The 13869-nt window shown below is 34.2% G+C and overlaps 1 protein-coding gene across 1 annotated transcript in view; it reads right to left on the bottom strand.

The window, feature by feature from the left end:
* Swim (Secreted Wg-interacting molecule) overlaps window positions 1–13869 on the bottom strand; it is a 51693-nt gene that overhangs the window by 28832 nt on the left and 8992 nt on the right. The window contains exons 2-3 of the mRNA XM_053762369.1: window positions 6010–6161; window positions 3963–4143 (exon numbers count right to left, since the gene is read on the bottom strand). Of these exons, the coding sequence (XP_053618344.1) occupies window positions 3963–4143; window positions 6010–6161 (333 nt within the window). The remainder of the gene's footprint in view (window positions 1–3962; window positions 4144–6009; window positions 6162–13869) is intronic.

Below are 13869 nucleotides of genomic sequence, written 5' to 3'. Positions count from 1 at the left end.
CTGTACCTATGCTAAAATGACATTGGTAATTCGTCGAATTTTTGTATACATTTGGCTATCAGAAGTGTAAATATTAGATGCAACGGTCTCCGCTGATAGAGTAGTTGACTGTGTATAAAATAATTGTACATAAGTTTTTTTATTTACAAAATTATCATTTTTAACCCAAACCTTTATTGTTGTCAGAGAGATCTTATTGCATTCAATGTGAAATCATGTCCGTGCAATAAACCGTGGAGGAGCTCCAACGTCTGGAGCCGTTCATGGGTGCACCATGAGGTTATGCTTATCATAATAATGCATTGTCATCTAAACTAAACGTGTGCAAGAAATTTCATCTCAATCGGTTGAATAAATATCTGCTTCAAAATTGAATTGCAAAACCCGAGATGTAGTTAGGTACATTGCAAGTTAAATAAAAGTTTGTAAAAATCATTCGCATACCTAATGAAAAGCTATGATCAAATCTCGCTTTAAGTGAACATTTTTTTTTATAGTAACATTTAGTTTTTATAGTTTTTTTTTGTGCACCATAGCCACCATATGATTTAGACATCCTCTATATTGTCTATTGTTGTGGAATATGTCGCAACGTAAACGTAAGAACTTACATTAAATGCAAATAGTATTATGTGGTTTTGAGGTTATTTACTTCCACAATGGATTACGTAGGTAATACATCTGCTCATTTTACGAACAATTATATCTCTATTGTGTCTCGATTCTGCGCGATCGACGAGTAGGATATTATACATAGCTAAGTTTGAATTTAGGGACAGAAAGTACGCGAGCTGCCTAATCGTTCACGAACTCACTGCGATTATGGCTCCAACCCTTGCATCTCACTTACACAAACACGCATTCAACTTCACGAACCTTTAAAATGTTTATATTTGTAAGGATACATCCTTAGATAAATGCGTAATTGAGTGACAAATATAATTAAATTCATAAACTTTTACATATAAGTTTAGTGCGCTACTAACTTCAGTGAATCCAGAAGTATTATTCTTTGTTTGGATATTATATATCTGTACAATAATATGACTTTTGTGCCGGTCACCTTTGGCTAGAAAATTAAATTGTTTTTAATTTAAATTCAAAATGGTCATTTATAAGCACTAAAGATAATTTTTACGTTCTAAGTCCGTTACGCTAGCAATTTTATTATTATGTCATTAAAAATCCAATAGAATTATAATTTTATGTTTATTTAAAGAAATTTTTGGTGGCCATATAGGGATAATATGCAAATATATTCGGTACAACTGATAACGACAATGAACTGAACAAAATAGAATTTTAAAAAATTACCGTTTAAAAAATAACAAATACTTAATTTAAATAAAAAAATCTACGATCTGCATGAAGATAAACAAGATAAACCGGTCAAGTATCTCAATCGGACTCCTTATAGATTACTTTCAACGGATAGATTTCATTTTGCGGGGGGAAGCACTATATATGAAATTAAATATATGAAATATATAAAATTAATATGTGAAATTAATATATGAAATTAATTGCAAATATAAGTTTGTCGTGTAGTAACAGCTTCATATTAATTACACAACCACGTTTTAAGTTTGTAATGGCGCAAAAATATCAATCTCTTTATATATTGTTTTTTTTTTTACAAAAATACAAATACAATAAACAACATGGAACAGATTAACCTAAAACTTTTGTCATAAAAATACTTTAACAACCATTACACTCATCCGATTTTGACAGATGACGTATTCCGAAGATTTATTAGGGATTAAAATATTATCTTTATTTTATTTTGGAGGCAAAACAACAAAATATTTGGGTCATGTCTTGACATTTAATATGTCGTAAATATTGTGATTCCGTCGTAATTTCTCTTCCAAGAATAAATTTCACCCTAAAACGGATTTTATCAGTCTACATCGCACAAATGCAATAAAATCATCGACATTTTAAGAAAATTTGAATACATCAATACATATAATAAAATAAGCAATAATCCTTACTAATTATTATAATAGCGAAAGTAAGCTTGTTAATTTGTTGAAGTATGAAGAAGGACATAGGGTATATATAGATAGTACCAAGTTTTTTTTATCTATACTATTTATCTATATTTCCTAAAAAATACAGTTACATTTGTATTTTTAACAGATGTTAGTGAGTACATTTTTAGTTTTTACAAAAATGTGTTTACAGCCCGAGAATAATTAATTTGGTATATCTGATTATATTTAAAGCGTAAATTAATTTTCAACGAGTCGCAGTAAACGTTTTATTATAATTTTATTTTATTATAATTTCAAACAAACATATTTCTGTCAAAACATTCTTAATTTTCCCACACAAAATTCAATTTTCACACCTGAAAATGTGTAACTCTGTCTCGGATGTCACAAATTTGGGTCGGCCATTATTTATCGGGACGAATTCTTTTGTGACGCAACTGTACCTACGTATTCTGTACACAGTACAGTCAGCGTGTAAAAGCTTTTACTTTTATTTTCTAAATGAATTTGCTTTGTTGTTTGACGAACACAAAATAACATTTGTATGACTACATAAAAATGATCAACATTGAGTAAACTACAAACTTTCAATCACACGTTAAACAATTCTGAAAAGAATTTAAATATAAATTTAATACAAAAGTACTAAACGGGTAGTACTACTAAAAGTACGGGTCTGAAGGCCTCTTCGATTATCCCAAAACGTTCTGCATAAATTTTATTCTTTAATGTTACGAAGTTATGAACAAAAAATAAAATGTGTACCGAGTATTAACACATTTCTTGCCGATACATTATCATAGTAATATTTATGTACATTACCTACTGAAACTATGGACGGACAAACCTTTTCCCACCTGACTGTACCGCGTGTACCTATTTTTCTTACTTTTGTGTCACGGTAACACCTTTGATCTTCACTAAGGTCATGTCAAATATGTTTCAGTTAATCGTTGCGTAAATAAACGCTGAACTCTATAGCAATATTGAATTTCCATAATATAAGAAGCTAGAAACTTTTCTATTTCTTATTAATCTCGACGGTAAAGAGGGAAACTGATGACAATAAATGGAATTATCAAGTGATGCAAAGTGATAACCACGTGGTAATGTCATGGACCAACCACAACCCCTATATTTTAACTACTAAGCGACTCTGTCAGCGCGCGCGTCAAGCACGGTACAACGCTGCCATTGGACATAATCTAGGCGCTGTGATTGGTTACAGTACTCACGCAAACTGCTTAATTCAATATAATTGAAATTCAGGATTCGAACTATCAACAGTAACAACGTGAATTCATTGGTGTTCTTTAATTGACGAAATATTGAATGGGATTTTTCGTTATTTATTTTTACCCTCATTTAACTACCCTTCAGGTCAAATTTTTAAAAAATCCTGAAACACGTATTTTATTATTTTTATTGCATAGCATTTGTGCCAAGTTTCAAGTGGATCAGTAAAGATTTTCGTTATTTTTCGTACAAACATTACCCCTTTGGGGGTCGAATTTTGAAAATTCCTTTCTTATCTGAGCACTACGTAATAACCTAAATCTGCTGCGCAAATTTCGCGTCTATAGCTTTTATGGTTTAGGCTGGGCGTTGATTAGTAAAAAACGCTCTTGTTCTTTTATATATGTATATAGATTTAAGGTCCAGCCATGGTCTTGTTGATATTGTTTCTTCCATTGCGTTCCTCATCTTATTGACAAGAGATGACGCATATTTTCTTGATTAGCCTAGGACTAAGACTTCCTAGTCCCCCTTTTTCCTATCTTTCCTTATGTATTACATATTATATCACAATCATTTCATGCGTAGACATAAAATTATTCTGTAAAATTCTACAGCGTGCATGCAGAGGGTATGATTAGTATAGAGAAAGCAAATAATTCGTCATAATTGTGGCAAGTGGAAATCACTAGTCTACTACAATTCCATTGGGAAGCTATCACTCACCATTGGTTGCAGTCTCTGGTAATCTTGTCCCCAGGGTAGTACATATTACCACCGTCTTGGCAGGGCTTGGCAATGTTCTCGGGGGGAGGGGGGGAGGTGATGCCCAGACATACCTCCTCGTAGTCCGGACAGCAGTCGTCGTGGTTCCGATTGCAGAATTCGTCGCAATAGCATCTCGTGCCTGAGAAGTAGATATTAGATTTAAATTCAACATTCATTATTCAAGTTAGGATGGTATTCGTTGATCTGTATATGATATTATATAACTTAATGACGTAAAAAAATTAGTTACAATTAATTTACTATCTTTTCACTATCTAATGCTGTTGGGGTTACCGAGACACTGTTCCGCATCGGGAATGTTTGCAGAGACGCGGCTGGATACCTTCCAAGCCATAGTGCGGAAGAGGGTAGCCCCAGCAGCCTTCTCCCTGTTATTGCTGGCAGAGTGGACGGGCCCATACTCAAACACTGGACCCAGATTCATTTAAATAAGTTACTAACATAGTCTTAAGAACATTGTTACTAACATTCGTTATGGATAGTGTCCGAAATAAATAAATTATTATAATTATAATAATGTTTGTCGTGATAGGGGCCAACAATGTTTAAATGAGTTTATTTCGGCATTTCTTCTCGGCAATGGTTGTTCCGAGAGTCCGAGGTCCGAGGTCGTTGCTAGTAGTTTGTAGCTTTGGTAAATATCAATTAATTCTGAATATAGAATCCGAGACTTGAGCTTGACTTTGAGCCATCGAAGAGTTGGCAGTGTTTTACGACCGACCGCCTGCCTAACGTCCACCCTATTTGGGTCTGCTGTAAATTCTGCAGTCAAGGTATTTTATCCTTTAATCGCCTCGCACGTTAGTATATGGTGAGATCCTATTCTAGAGCGAGATTACACGCCACAGGAACTGAAGTGTTTTCCTGTTTATTATTTATGTTCCGTAGGAAGCTAATTCATAGCAAATAAAAGATCTCCACACGAGTTGATCTCGTTTCTTTTCAGCAAATAAATTAATAAAGAGATTCCAGCTGACTATAAATCATTGTAACCCAAGGTGAAGTGTGTTTGCCCGCACTATCTTTGACAAACTGTAATTTGCCCAATAGGCCAGTGTGGCACCAAGGATTAATTTTGTAGGGCACACGCAGTCATTTGATAAGTCACAAAAACAAATTATTTTCCAAAAACAGTTTTTTGAGTGAAGCGATCGAGGTAAACAAATCAACTTGGGGCAAAAATACATTTATTTCGAACCGTTGATCTGATTTCGATGAAATTTAAAAGGTATGTAAAGAATATAATAACATTTTTAAGTTCTTAGTTAGGTATATCATTTATAAAATATTCACAATTTAGTAAAAATATTTTGAGGACCAAGTTCGCCGCGAAGACCTAATTTTAATTATAGGTAACTATTATTTAGTGACTCTTTAGTAAGTAAGGTAAACTTATTCAATAAACTATTAATTATGCCAATGATATAAACAATTATATAAATATTCGCTTCGCCATTCCATTTTTGTACATATGTTTCTTTTAGCAATACCATAAATGCAAAAGTCAGTCTACTGGGCTGATTTTGATGAAATTCAGAATAGATATAGAATAACAGGAGGACAAACATAGGCTACTGCAGGCGGAGCTGTGAGCAATAGCTTATACTTCCTTACATATTATAAAACAAAGTCTTCTGCTGCGTCTGTCTACTCGCGATAAACTCAAAAAAATACTGCACGAATTTTCATACGGTTTTCATTCCGTTAGTTAATTCCTGAGCTTTAGCTGTATAAACCTAACTAATATAATAAATGAAAGCAAATTTGTTCGTTTGTTTGTTACCTCTTCATGCTCAATTTACTAGATCTTCTTGAAATTTTGCATACATGTAGTTTGAAGTATAGAGAAGGACATAGGGTCAAATGTTATCTCAGAAAAATAATTGTTCCCATGGAAAAATGGCAACAACTAGTTTATAACGTTTTTTCCCGACCGAAGCCAGGATGGGTCGCTAGTAAAGAATATTTCAATTGCTTTTATTACCTAGGATGGCATGTGAACAGTCATCCTTCCTGTCTCTGCAGCACTGGACAGGCCCCTTGGCACAGTACGGGCCTGGAGGCAGGTCGTTGCCGTGGTACGCTGATACTTCCAACAATAGTAGCGAGCATACCACCAGCTCTAACAAGTTGAGTCTGTAAAGATAGAAAATATGTATAAATAAATGAGATCAAGAAATATTAGGTAATAGAAATATTACTTACTAGCTTCGCCCCGGGGCTTCGCTCCCGTGGGAATTTCGGGATAAAAAGTATACTGTGTGGTATTCCAGGTTATATTCTACCCGTGTAACAAATATCATAACAATCGGTCCAGTAGATTTTGCGTGGAAGAGTAAAAAACATATAGGTACGTACATAAATACACACATCCTCATAAACTTTATAAATGCGAAAATTTGTTTGGATAATTGACCGACAGAGCGAGGCAGGCCTACAATTCATTTTTTATATGTATGTTTGTAACGCGATAACTTTCGAACCGTTGGTCTGATTTTGATGAATTTCAAAAGGTATGTAGGATCTGTCAATAGAATTTTTAAGTTGGCGGGGCAACAAAATCGGTTAAGCCGTGTTTGAAATATTCACAATTTTATAAAAAATTGATATTGCATTCGCGAGGTCTTAAGTTCGCGGTGAACAATTAAGTGGTATTGTAGCGGCTTTGCCCACGTTTAATTCGGATATCCGCTCATAAATTATTATATCTCGGGTTCTAAGCAACGTATCGCGATGAATAGTGACAAAGACAAAGATTATTTATTTGCAAAAACATGAGTTTACATATTTTTACAATGTGATGTTAAAAGAAAAGCTTAATCCTACATGTTTCACCGTCCACGGGTATGCAAATTTAAATGGAGAGCATGCTATCATCCCACAAAAACAAAATCGAATAAATAAAAGTAACTAAATTAACTAATTTTTTATCTAAATCTATCATTAAAAACTCGTTCAAATTATAATAACATTTATCAATTAGAAAGGACCTAATGTGTTTTTAAATAAATTTAAATTCTAATCTTTAATTTGTTATGGATTTTTGTTATAAATTTTAGCTGCCATACATACAATACTTTTACTGAGTAACGCCGTTTTAGAAGGGTGTAAACATAGTCTATAATTATCCCGATGATTTCTTAACACAACATCACAAAGGCGTGGGAATAAATGAGCATTACATTTAACAAATATTGCAACCTGCAAGTGTGTAAAGTGAAGGAAGTGTTAGAATTTTATGTTGTTTAAAAAGCGGCTGACAACTATCAACTGTGAGAGAATGTTTTGTATTTTTTTGTAATAAAGTTTCAAATAAATTAAACTTTTTTTTTTAATTCGAATGTTTTTATATTTCTTTATGGATCAAACGTAGCCGAAGTCAACACTACAAGTATCAAGATAACGTTAGTTTCAGACACACATCAAGTAATGAACCGGCAGCCTGCGCGTGCGCTGGCCTACATCTCAGCTGATAAGAAACATTGTCGACTGGCTTGTGCCTTTATTGATTTATTGATATGCGCGACTTCGACCGCGTGGACTTGTTAACTTAACTAATATAAAATTATTTTCATTTCACCAAAAGTAACGTTTACAGATTATAGTTATCTTCACAAGTTTATTTGTTAGACAAATTAAAAAAACCCCGACTTTCAATATTCATACTTTTGAACGGCTGAACCGATTTTGATCGCACATATCTAAGAAATACCGCATAAAAATTAGCTATCACACTAAAATGGACAAAGTAACCTGGATAACGCTCAGATTAGAAAAAGACTCAATCGGTAAAACATGTAGGTTTACCTAAGCTTTTTCTTTGTATGTTATGTAAGTACTCATGTCTTTTTGTGGACGTGTGGTTCCCCCCTGGAATAAGACCGCTCCATATCCTCCCGTGTATTTCGTACGAAGCGACAAAGGGACACAAAGCCTTGGCAACTCAATGGTAAAAATAGCATTTCCAGCCGGTTGTAAAATCTTCAAAATTTGTAAGTTTATTTTTACGCTACCCCGGACTTCGCGGCGTCGTAGCCCAGAATGCAACTAGGAACACGTGAAGATGGGTGAGTGATTACTCATGTTTCTTCGGAAAAAATGTTTCTTTCTTTCTAGAAGAAAACAAAACTAGACCCTAGTGCGGAAGTTTTCTAGATATATTTAGGACAAGGTGAATACTGACAGTTTGGCAAGCACACTGAATGTATTGATACTATCACGGTCATTGTCACAGCTTCATTTGATTGACAAACATACATTATCATTATAATTTCTTTCTCCTTTTGGGATTCACGGCACATAGTTCAAACAAATAATGTTGAGTTGTTACGTATGCTGTTGGTTTAATAAATAAATAAAAATATTTTAAAACCACAACTGTGCTTCATATCTGAAAATAATCACGAGGTGCGTCTAACCAGTCACGGTTTCCGATTTCTGTCACACAAACCATACATACATTTTATACTCTATTGACACTTTGACAGATTTATAACTTCTTTCAATCTATAGATTTTAAAATCCCTATTTCTCAGCAATTAAGGTTCAAATTTCACTAAAATTCTCCTATCAGTAGTTAACATCGAGAAGGTACGTATTAGCATAGAAAATTTACGATCCAACGTAACAAAGGATTTGAAATAAATTATGGACTGTTTTTAAAAAATGAACATTGAAATGTTGTTGCTATGTCACTAACATTTAAAATATTTCTTGAGTTGTTAATTGCTAGTTGTTAATAATCAGCTTAAAGAAAAGGCAAGTATAGGGAGGTAAATAAAATCGATGGCAAAGGACATATTTATTTAGATAGCAAGTGTAGGCTACTCTCAAGAACAACGTTCTAAAATTCATGATGATAATGACTTCATAAAGTTGCTGTCAAACGCTTTAGAAAGAATTATGATTAGAATTAATTATTAGAATTATTATTTATTCATGGATTTAGTAAGTACTTCGTAAAACCTACCAATTCAATGGTGTGATTAAAATCCTTGTTACAAATTGCATTGAACTGAAATTAACCGACTCCACAGATAACTGACGAATGGACCATGTTTTGTGGTCATCATATTCTCAAGATATCATGGGGAATTTTCGTTTATTATATTAAATATAGCTTTGTTTGTTATAATGTAATAAATAAATTGCTTAAATAAATATGACAAAGTCAAGGCTTGTGGTTTCCCCCTATAATAGAATGATGGAATAATAATTTTATCCTCCCGTGGATATCATAACCACAGACATGGCAACCATAGCATATTAATAGTTGACGTCAGGCAGGCGGCCGGCTGTGAAATCATAGCTGAATCTAAACAAAAATAAGGTTTTTTTTTCTATAAATATAAATAAATAAAAAATAAATATATTAGGACAAATCACACAGATTGAGCTAGCCCCAAAGTAAATTCGAAACTTGTGTTATGGGATACTAACTCAACGATACTATATTTTATAACAAATACATGTATAGATAAACATCCAAGACCCGGGCCAATCAGAAAAAAAACATTTTCCATCATGACCCGACCGCGACCGGGGATCGAACCCGAATGAAATCAAAGAGAGAGAGAGAGCTATATGATTGGTTTTTGAAATACCAGATGTTTGTCAACACATCACGCTAGTATATTCAACCTATCTTCTTGAAACTTCGCAAGCACATCACATACATTATAGCGAAAGGAAGAATGAATCATTTTACGCTACATAACAAACAATGTTAGATGAATTTATTGTTATGATGATATTTGATATGTGTTTATAAATCAGCTCACAATAGACAGCTTGGCGATAGTGTAACGTTTTATAGAAAGGCAGATTTAAAAAAAATACAATGACTTGTCTATGCTCAAGTGCGCAATAAATGTATAAATGTTACTAGGAATGGGGCCAACATGATATGCTTGCCAAATGATGCGACTGCAACTATGTATGTTATTACTTATTTATTTATTTGCTTGTTCGTTCGTTCGTTTGTTTGTTCGTTCATTCGTTCGTTCGTTCGTTCGTTCGATCGTTCGTTCGTTCGTTCGTTCGTTCGTTCGTTCGTTCGTTTGTTTTGTTTGTTTATTTATTTATTTAGCTAAATACAACGGTAATTAAAGTATTTAGTAAAAAAATAGACCCAATAAATTCTTAGAGAAACACAATATTATCATCCTAAACACGTTGACTCACATTCGTCAATCTCACAAAACTGCAAACAATTCCTGACAAGCGTCTTCCATCCATCCACGAACACATCACACTCAGGTTCCTGGTAATATCTGCGCCCGGGACTTTGTTCCTGTGATAATTTCGGGATAAAAAGTACCCTATGTGTTACTTCAGGTTATATTCTACCCATGTACCAAATTTCACAACAATCGGTCCATTAGATTTTGCGTGAAAGACTAACAGACATGCATACATCCTCACAAATTTCGCATTTATAAAATCAGTAGAATTTCGATGGATTTGATGTCATAAAGCACTATCAACCAATCAAACCTTCGGAAAGAAAAAATAAGGTGCTTTAAAAAAATTTCAACAATGCATACTGTACACCCTCCTAATGTTATTTGACAGGTATCAGTACACTTCCAAGAACACTGGACACATTACCTGGAAACCTGAGCGGCCAGTCTAAACAAATGACAAAATGGAAATAAACTTCGATGAGACCATAGGATGAGACTGTGTGATAATGAGAGCTTAACCCTGATGAAAATTAAAGGTTTCATTGTGTTGTGAAGAACCATCTTCACGAGTCGACTGGTAGATCACGATTCAGTATTGTACAAATGCTATCAATCAAAATATACATACTTCTTCTTTTTTTAGTTCTTCTCTTCGTTTTTATTCAAGTCGATAGACGATATCCGTGATACGCAAATATGGCCGTAAATCCACGTGCCAATTTTACCTATTAGTTTCATTGCATACGCTTTCTATATGTTTAAGCCAAGAACAGTTCTTATCTAAAATAATCCCCAAAATGACACATACATTGTTTCGTCAATATTTTCTAAGTATTTACATTAATGATGCATTTAGTACCACTATTATATTGTATTAGCTTTCGTCCACAACTTCGTATGTGAAAAAATCCGTTTCCCGTGGGAATTTCAGGAAATACCTTCTTAGTGCTCCCCTACACTGTCCTAGGAACCTACACACCAAATTTCTGCTTTCTACGCCTAGTAGTTTGGGCTGTGCGTTGTCTGTCAGTCAGTCACTCAGTAACGCAAGAGTTTTATACACAGATATCTATATACCTATTGATTTTATATTGTAAAATTGAATGAATTTCGTTTTCGTTATACTTACCTTCAAATTATTATTTGTTAGCCAATTTATTATGTCATTAAGTATCGATAAATTGACATAATGATATGCTCTTGACTTGGTGCATATTTGATTGCGATTTCGCGTTATCGTCTCAGTGCTATCAGTCTGATATTAATCCATTAGATAGCTAACAATGACGTCATACTTTCGATTACTTTCTTTACTTATCGACAACAGTAAATTTATACCTACTATGACTATATATTGCCCGCGGCTTCGCCCGTGTACATTTTCCACGGGAACAGTTATTTTCCGGGATGACAAGTAGATAGATAGATAGATAGATAAGAAGTTTATTTGCATCAACTGAGACACGTACAAACAATTAAAAGTTGGAACATGTTAGATAGAGATACACATCTATAAAATAACAATAATAAGATTGTTTCCGTGACGTAAATGTGTGGCGCAGTGATACAAATTGGCGACAACTCAGTGGTGGAATTGCTCAAGGAGCAAACACTGATTTTCAGGCATCATCATAAACGGACACATTGAGCCGCCGTCCAATGGACACGACTCCTCTTACAATAATAAAAAGTGGAGACAATAAACAAGTAACATTACTATTTATCATGCACAGACCGCCTAAATGACTGCGTAAAATAAAGCTGCCACTATTGAGTGAGGAACAGTAGTACTTGAATTATAGCAGTATTTTCCCGTTAATCGGAAGTGTACAGACGAAACAAAGGAGGCAAAAGAAAAGGAATGGAAAAGAAAAGAAAATGGAAATGACAGCACCACCTAACCAAATGCTGGTTTTCCAAAAGTTTTCCCTTAAAATGCTTTTAAAAGTAGACTTACAGTAAGCGACCTTATATGTGATGATATATTATTCCAGCTTTTGGTCGCCTGGTGCCGGAAACTACTAGTAAACGCCACAGTTCGGTGTACATACATTTCTTAAAGGTCTTGTGCCTCGAGGAACTCTTCGGAATCAAGGAATCTGAGTTTACTACTTAAATAAAGAGATTCCATATTCAGCATTGATGCTCTATTGATAAACAGTGAGGAAAGGAAAACCGACAGCATGCGTATCTTAAAATTGATTACATCAAATAAAAGTGCTGTGGTACTGCCTGCGAGATTCCATATTCAGCATTGATGCTCTATTGATAAACAGTGAGGAAAGGAAAACCGACAGCATGCGTTTCGATGTCGTCGTATGAGACGCCGCGTCTTATATAATAGGCGAAGACCGAATACCAAGTCTCCATAATTTAATTTTGACAGAATTAGTGATTCACATAGGGTGATTCGTGCCTTCTCACTGATGTATTTCCTTATATAATATATAATACTGTTCCTTATCTTATATAATACTTTTAATCTGTAGAAACAGTTTCTCACTAAATCCAATACATGTTTTTCAAATCGCTATCGAACGTTACACCAAGATCCTTTGCCTCCTTCACATATTCAATTCTCTCCCCTTTAATTTTTATCTCCAGATCATTCCCCAGAATAGCCTCAATTTTATGTCTAGTACCCAGAATTTGACTGAAACCATGAATTTTGACTTCAGATGATTGAGAACCAGTGCATTGTTGTCAGACCAAGAAGCTATTTAGGTCTTCATTAAGTTTCTGAAGAGGTTCATCAATATTTTGTGGATTGCAAGCTATGAATAGATACGTCTTCCGCATAACAGTGATACATGCAAGGTACCCTATCCTATGTCCTTTACCGAACTACAAACTACCTATATGTATACAAAATTTCAAAATGATTGGTTGAGTAGATTGAGTGTGAAGAAGTAACTAAAATTCAAATTCAAAATTCTTTATTCAATTTAGGATGATATGACGTCAAAAAATTACTTAAACTAAGTCTTAATGCCGACTTCCAAAGCGCAAGCGAAGAAGAAGCGACCAACACCAAACTTCACCGCAGACTTTTCTCCAAAGACGTCATAATTAACAAATGTAGGTAAAGACAAACAGACAAACTTACTGTGCAGGAAAAAGCTAGTAGGTACAGAAATAAAGATGAATCGATAATAATGATACTTAAGTTTGATTAATGTAGGTAGTGAAGTGAACGGGCCAAATGTCTACGAGTGTAGGCGATTGTTTCCCAACCTACAGGAATGTTGAAGTGGTCACTACATTCTCAAATATCGGCATTTTATGTGCAAGTCTCTATATGTATAGATTGTGTGCCGAAAATTCGATCCGAAGATCAAAATTTGGAAAATTTAAATGGCTAGCTAGATTCCTCGTAGCTAAGTGTCATATACATTATTTTCTTGATGATATTTGCCATTAATTTCTCTATATCACACACTACTTCATTCCCTTATGTATAATATTACTAGCTTTTGTTCGCCCGCGTAAATTTACCATGGCAACAGTTATTTTTCCGGTATGAAAGGTGTCCCTATGTCCTTCTCCATACTTCAAACTACATGTATGCAAAATTTCAAGAAGATCGGTTGAGTAGATAAGCCTGTTTTTGGATGTTGCAATCAAAGACTTCCATATCATGTTATACCAAAAACAGAGCA

Source organism: Plodia interpunctella, chromosome 22 (assembly GCF_027563975.2).
Source record: "Plodia interpunctella isolate USDA-ARS_2022_Savannah chromosome 22, ilPloInte3.2, whole genome shotgun sequence".
NCBI classification, from domain to species: Eukaryota; Metazoa; Arthropoda; class Insecta; order Lepidoptera; family Pyralidae; genus Plodia; species Plodia interpunctella.
Note: the sequence above shows the minus strand (reverse complement) of the source record. Positions and strands in the feature narration are given on the sequence as shown.